Here is a 7019-nt window from a genome sequence, read left to right as displayed (position 1 = left end):
GCATTTACAGAAAGAATTGCTTTACTCTCCTTTACAGAACTTTGATGTGAATTTTGAGTGCTCTGGAGATTCAGGTAACTACTGCATTGCCTACTGAGCCTGCGCACTAAATATGCACCCCGCAACATATTAACACTTACAAGTAGCTTAGATACATGGTATATTAAAACAATAAAACTTAGGAAAATCTACAAGCTGCCCAAACCTGTGCTCAAACAGTTTGCCCCCTAGTTCCAACTGTACAATCCTGATTCTTAAATCAACAGTTGTTACTCAGAAGTTTACTAAAAATCAAAGTAGAAAGACATTAAGTCTTCACTCATTCATTTTCTACAGTATGGAATTTTTCCTTTGTCAGTAATGACTGAGGGGTTGGATTTTGTTTTGTTTTTAAACCCAACTTTAACAACATACATTCTCCTTATAACATCCCAGAGGTAGCAGGAGGGAATACAAATGAAATGATGCCAGATTCTAGAAGTTGCGCATTCAAGTATAGTGTCATCCAAGAGAGCTTTCCTGGCTTTCAGAGATTGCATCTCACCTCTAATCATGTATAGCAAAGAAAAAGTAGAACCCAAAAATAAAGAACTATCACCACTGGGTTACTAACAGAAGTCTCACAACCAGATACCTCAAAGTAATCTTGATACTTAAGTAGTAATACTGCCAGTTTCAATAGTTAAACATCAAGAACTTAAGTATGAACTTAAAATTTATGAGTATCTATTTTTCTAAAATGCTCATTAGTGTCACATTTCACCTAAACACAGATGCACACATAGTTACTCTAAGTTGATGTACCACACTGTAAGGAAAGGTCCCAATTCAATTCAAGTATCTGATATTCCCCCTCTCCCTCCCACCACATGACAGAAGTGCTTACAGTAATAGAAAGCAAACAGAAGGGGAAAACACAACATTTAACAAGTGCATCTATGTACATTTTGCACCTTTTCCCTCCTGGCATCTAAAGTGAACAGGTCATCATGTTTGCTATGCTTCACATGCATATATTCTCCCCTTCAGGTAGTACCAGTCCTACTCAAAGGATCTCTGCGAGGATCAGCAGTCATTCCACACTAACCGACAGGTGCTTTTACTGTGGAGGCTGAAGTACATTTAAATATTCTGACTGGCCCAGCTGATAGGTTGTGTTTCTTCCACAGTCCACATACTGGTACCTCTCCTGGGATGTCTGCTCAGAGTGGCCAAAGTAAGAGGTTGTCACTGTCACTCTTAAAAAAAGACAAAACAGCTGTTTCGTAAAAGACTTGAGTTTCCTATTCTAAAGATAAACATTTTTACATTACTAGGGTTTTTAAGGGAAAAGTTTTGGAACAAAGCCAGTTTTAAATAAACTTAGAACCAATACTAGTTTACCACAATAGATTTTCTCCATGAAAGATATTTGGTTCCCTGAACAGAGACTAACACCCCCTCCCTTCCCAAGGAAGATGGTAAAGCTCATTTTCACTCATTAATACCTTGCTTTCTGAGGAGAAAGCAAGTTATTATAGAAGCTACAGCCATGGCTGGTCTACACTACCCACACCCCCAAAAAAAGATCCCACCATGGTGATATTTATGCAGTCACTAAAAGCAGATTCTGGCAGACTACTAAAGCCTGTAACTGATTCAAGACCATGAAGATCTCAGAAACTTTAGAATAGTGCCCGATATACAAATTAATTTTGAAGTATCTGAGACCTTAGTACTGCCATGACTATGGCCAAGCTGCAGAGCAGATATAGTAATAACAACTCCGCTTATTCAATCGTCTTTACACCCTCAGAACCTGTCCAAAGACACAGTTCAGTTTCAAGAACTATGAACCTACTACAGTAGAAAGCAAGATGATTTCATTTTCTATGATGCACAGATGCTGGGATTATGTATTTGAGTAATATTTCAATTAGAATGACATGGTTTTTAAAATTGTTTCCAACAAAGTTTCCATACTTACTGCATCATCACTACTATGTTATGCACTTTGATATATGCTAAAGTACAGAAGTCACTGCAAAAAAGAAAAACAATTGTTAGATTTGCATTGAGCTTTTACAGGCAATTATCTGAAAAGCAAGAACCGTGTCTTCAACTGGAAATTCTGCTATCTATGTATATAGAGACTACAGAGTTACTGGCAATGGCAACAAAAACACTTGTTTAAAAAACACTGCCACTGACTCTATCTTCACCTAGGTCTACTTTTATATGCATGGTGTTGCTTTCAAATGAACTATATTCACATTTGCTTGCTTACATGTAATGCTTCCCAACACAAGTGTTCTGAAAGATGGAGTCAACTGTGTTTCACAAGCTAAGTGAAGTTAACCTGACCATGCTTTAATCCAAAATACAGACAACCTGTGACATAATACAAAGCCAGCTCATATCCAACAGCACATACCAGCTAACAAGCAGAGGTACAACATCAACATATTATTATTTTCCCCAAGCAGGTTTATTTCCTGAGATTCTGAACTAAAAAAAAAAAAAAAAAAAAAAAAAAAAACACACACCAAAAAAAAAAAAAAAACCCCAAAAAAAACCCCCCAACCAAACAAAAAAAAAACCCAACCAAAACCCCACAACCAAAAACCACAAATGAAAAAGAAAAAACCCCAAATCCAAAAAAGAAATACATCACAGCACAAAATAGAAAATGGTAGCTAGGAAACTACACTGAAGTTGAACTCCACATTGAGCCAGCTCTCTAAAATAAATGTGTGGAAATGCCTTTTATGGTGCCGATTTCATCATACAGGTCTGCTGAATCCAGGTGATTGTATGCAGTCACTTCAGGTCTCCAAGATTTCCTGTATTCAACCTAAGCTGATTTTACAGGACATGCACTCTCCAGGATCCAAATAACTTGCTCATAACATAAGACCTAAACTGACTAGCTGGGGAAGCACTGAAATGTGACAGACTGTACAACCCCTGATGCTATAACCCACAATATTAATACTGTCTGTATTAGAAAGACGATCCCACAGCTGTCACTGGAAAAGTTAATATTTGTGTGTGGAGAAAAAACCCAAACAGTGACAAATATAAAACCCCAAGAAGTCCAAGCTGAAGCTACATTGGCTGGATATTCAACTAACGAATCACACTTGCTGTCTCTAGGGCAGGCTACTGGCACTGACATATGACAGTTTCTCTGCTTCTACTCCAAGACTTCATCATCCACCTCTGAACTGAAACAGCAAGCACATCATTGTTCCACACTACTATAAAGGCTGCAGCTATGACAGAAGAGCCTGAAATCCATTCAATTCAGGCCATAGGCAGAGGAGCTCTTGCCTATCTGCACCTCTCTACACATCCAAACTCACTCAGGTTTTCCTAAGGTTAGTCACCTTGCAGGTAAAAGTTGCAGCTATTGTTGGGAACAGACTCTCAATTGCATTACTGAAATTAAGGCCACAGTACTGACCATGACAAGTTTCAACACATTACTGCACCAAAAACATGACTAGGTAGGTATTAGCACAGGTTCTATGAAGGCCACATTTATCTATTCCCCGTGCATCCAAAGGGTGAGCAAATTCAAAAGATTCAGTGTTTATATAAAGCTAACTTACATGTTTTTAAGACTGACAGAAGTGTAACACTTCCTGCTTATTTAAAGTTAGTGCCCAGTTTGCTATTTCATACCTATTTCAATTTATACTACTTCAAAAGATATTAGGCCTTATCCCACACCAAAGGGGCTGGGATCCACTGGAACTGCACGCAGACCTGAAGTCTCAATAGTTAACTCTCTGTTCAGTCTGCGTATCAGTGCAAGAGAACTAACATTTGGTTTTGTTAGCAAGATATATTGAGCTAATAGTCTGTTGGTCAAATGAACTTCAGAAGGACTGAATGAAACCGCTTTAAAACAAAAAACAGGCTATAAACACTCTTACCACTGCATACACATGGTCTGACAAAAAGAAATATCAAGTTGCCTCTAATTTGCATAGAATACAAATTCCCTCTACCATCAGAGAAATCAGTGGGAAAGTTACTAGAGAACTCACTAGAGGAACACACCTGCATTTTTGCCCACCAAAACAGCATGTCCTAGTTATTGCCAAGGCCTGAAACACTAGGATAAAAGATATCATTCAAAGTGCTGAGAGTCAGGTACTGTAAGGCACTATGTGCAAGTACTGAAATAACCATGTTTTAACTACTTTTCAGTACTATTAAACTTACACAAAGAAAATGCCACATCTCTGCAAATACATTTCTGCTGACTTTGAAAAAAGTTGGGTTTAGCACCATTGTAATTTTTAATCAGACCCATGTGATATTTAGAGGCGAGTACACTTACAACATGTAGCTCATTTCATCTTGTATGACTGTGGGCACCATATAGTCAATCTAAAAATAAAAAAAAAAAAAAAAAAAAAAAAAAAAATTTTACTGTGGGGCGCCAAAAATTAAAATAAAAAAAAAAAAAAAAAAAAAAAAAAAAAAAAAAAGAGAAAAAAGCAATAAACACATATGAGTATATTTATATATGAAGATTAACATGTATTCAACTTTGAAAGACAATTCTATTTACCTGTTTCATATCCAGAGGACCAATGTTGGTGATGTTGTTTAGCCGTGCTTTGCCAATAACTGTTTTTGAAAACTGAACTTGGGCTGTGATATTTGCCACTTCAACAGAATAATAGTTGTTATTCGTTATATTTAGTGTGTTCTGAAAAACAAACAAACCAAACAAAACACTAACAGTTATCCTGTGTATCTTGGTAAGCACACATTATGAAGTTCATGCTTGAGACAGTAATACCTGAAATCGTGCAAGTATATTCCTGCCTTCTAGGATTTGGGGGTTGGAGGCAGGGGGAACAGGATGACACACAGGACATAATCACTTAACCTCTTTCTGGGGTTTTTTTTTGTGAATATCTTGAACTGCACAAACTTCCTGCACAACTTCCCTGGTGACTACCCTCCACTGCAAAGAACACATTTCTTCCTATCCTCAACTATTACTTCCAGGAAATTTAGCTATCACAGGACCATCTTCTCCTTGCTTTATTTAAAATGAGGAACTCTAACAAATGTCTTTAGGCAAGTCTGTATTGACTGCATTACCAAGAAGTCAAGAAACACATAGAAAAGATAACTTTAAAGTTTTAAGGTGAATAAAAAAAATAAATAACCATTTTCCCTCAAAACCAGTTTTGACAGATGCATACTATCAGGACATCATTTAATAACATTCCCACATACACACATTACATTTCACTCATATTCCAAAAATAATTCAGAGAACTTCAAAGTCACTGTTCCCATGAAAATAGAAGACCAGTGGTAGCTTGCAACTCAGTTCTATTAGCTGTAGCTAAAGGAACCAGCCACAGCAGGTCCAGTTACATTTTTCCAACTGGTCATTATATCTGCTTGTATTTCTTTAGGTACTAACTAGGCTTACCAGCTAGACCACAATTTCTATGCATATTAACACTGTTGCAGTAGTATCTCTTGTTGCACTTACCCATTACAAACATGCAAACATAGCTAGACTTACCGTGATATTAAGATATATTATACGACTACCCTGTTCGTAACTGACATAGACTGACTTCACACCAATGTATTCAACGTCGATTGAGCGAGGAAACAAGAAGAATACAGCCAGCCCAGAAAGTAGTAAGCATACAATTACAGAAGCAGTCACGTAGAGCTTTCTGGAAGCAAAGAAGAGCACATCTCAGCACATTAAACAATAATGTCATGTTATTTTCTTTTAAGTGGTAAGGAGCATGACTAGTTAATACAACTAGTTCAGTCTATCTCTAACTTCCACTAGTGCTCAAGGAGGGGAAAAAAAAAAAACCATTATGCTGCACTTCACATCTGTGTCTCAGAGATGTCCCTTTTGCATATACATCAGAAATCAAATTTCAAAACACATGGTTACCCCAACATTTGTAACTTGGAGGAAAATAGAAGAGGTAACTATTTATGTACTTTGAAACAGAAGCACTTCCTCTTAAAATTTGTTTATAGCAGAACTCTTGCCACTCTGTGGGACTCCTGTGCAACACAACCAGAAAAAAGAATAAAGCTTATACACCTTACATGTGATTCTTTGATATACAAGACTTTCAGGGAAACTGTCAGACTCCTGCTAAGGAGCAGGAAATTCATAATTAACTTACTATTAAAGTGTGTTTGTGTAATAAAAAAATATGTAAGCAAAAGGCTGTACTGCAGCTCCAATTTTCACAAAATTAGAGCACTACAAGTAACAGGTCTCAAATTTGTGCTAGTATTGCATCAGATGTATCATCCAGGACAGTATTACAAGTTACTGGTACTCATTTCTGTTTACTACAGAAACATCCAAATAGTAAAGGCAAAAACCAAACAAATAAATAGAAAGTGTCAGAACAAGAAGCCCTGAGCACTCTAATTAAACCTTTAAGTGGATCCTAGTAAAAAAATATTAAATACACTGTATTGGAATGATGAATTTGTTGATTCTGCTAGCTGCTCAGAGCTTTACCAATTAACTTCCAGGTGGCTTATTTTGTATTTATCAAGGAAGTTATCAATTTACTTAAGACTTTTAACATTGAAGATGTATCTGCTCAGATAATTAAGATGCTAGAAAGACTGATGAATGCTTGCATTAACTACTGTAGACATTCGGGTAAGTATTCACATGAAGATATCATCCAGTATACTTAGCTTTGTAAGACATACTCATGGGAGTATGCACACCAGTAGTATATGCATGCCTGTTAATAAACAACCCTCCAAGAGGTAGAAGTTAAGGCTGATATTACTCATGAGCAGGATTCTTTCAGTACTGTATGCAAGTAAACATTCCAATGATTTTTCCTTGATTCTTCTTATCACTCTCTTTTTTAAATTGCTGAATTTTAACTAGAAGAATTAACTGTAGATTCATGTATCACAGCTCACTATTAACTTACGTTCTCCTTGGTCTCAGTCTCTGATCACTGTATGGAATTAACGCTACCAGCTGATTTTCCTGT

The 7019-nt window shown here is 36.8% G+C and overlaps 1 protein-coding gene across 1 annotated transcript in view; it reads right to left on the bottom strand.

Moving 5' to 3' along the window:
• Positions 1–599: 599 nt before the first annotated feature.
• TMEM106B (transmembrane protein 106B) overlaps positions 600–7019 on the bottom strand; it is a 9609-nt gene continuing 3189 nt past the window's right edge. The window contains exons 2-7 of the mRNA XM_010022177.1: positions 6957–7019; positions 5543–5702; positions 4565–4705; positions 4331–4380; positions 1967–2020; positions 600–1238 (exon numbers count right to left, since the gene is read on the bottom strand). Of these exons, the coding sequence (XP_010020479.1) occupies positions 1100–1238; positions 1967–2020; positions 4331–4380; positions 4565–4705; positions 5543–5702; positions 6957–7019 (607 nt within the window). The 3' untranslated portion in view covers positions 600–1099. The remainder of the gene's footprint in view (positions 1239–1966; positions 2021–4330; positions 4381–4564; positions 4706–5542; positions 5703–6956) is intronic.

The sequence above is a fragment of the Nestor notabilis genome, unplaced genomic scaffold (genome assembly GCF_000696875.1).
Source record: "Nestor notabilis isolate BGI_N333 unplaced genomic scaffold, ASM69687v1 scaffold27479, whole genome shotgun sequence".
Classification (NCBI taxonomy): Eukaryota; Metazoa; Chordata; class Aves; order Psittaciformes; family Psittacidae; genus Nestor; species Nestor notabilis.
Note: the sequence above shows the minus strand (reverse complement) of the source record. Positions and strands in the feature narration are given on the sequence as shown.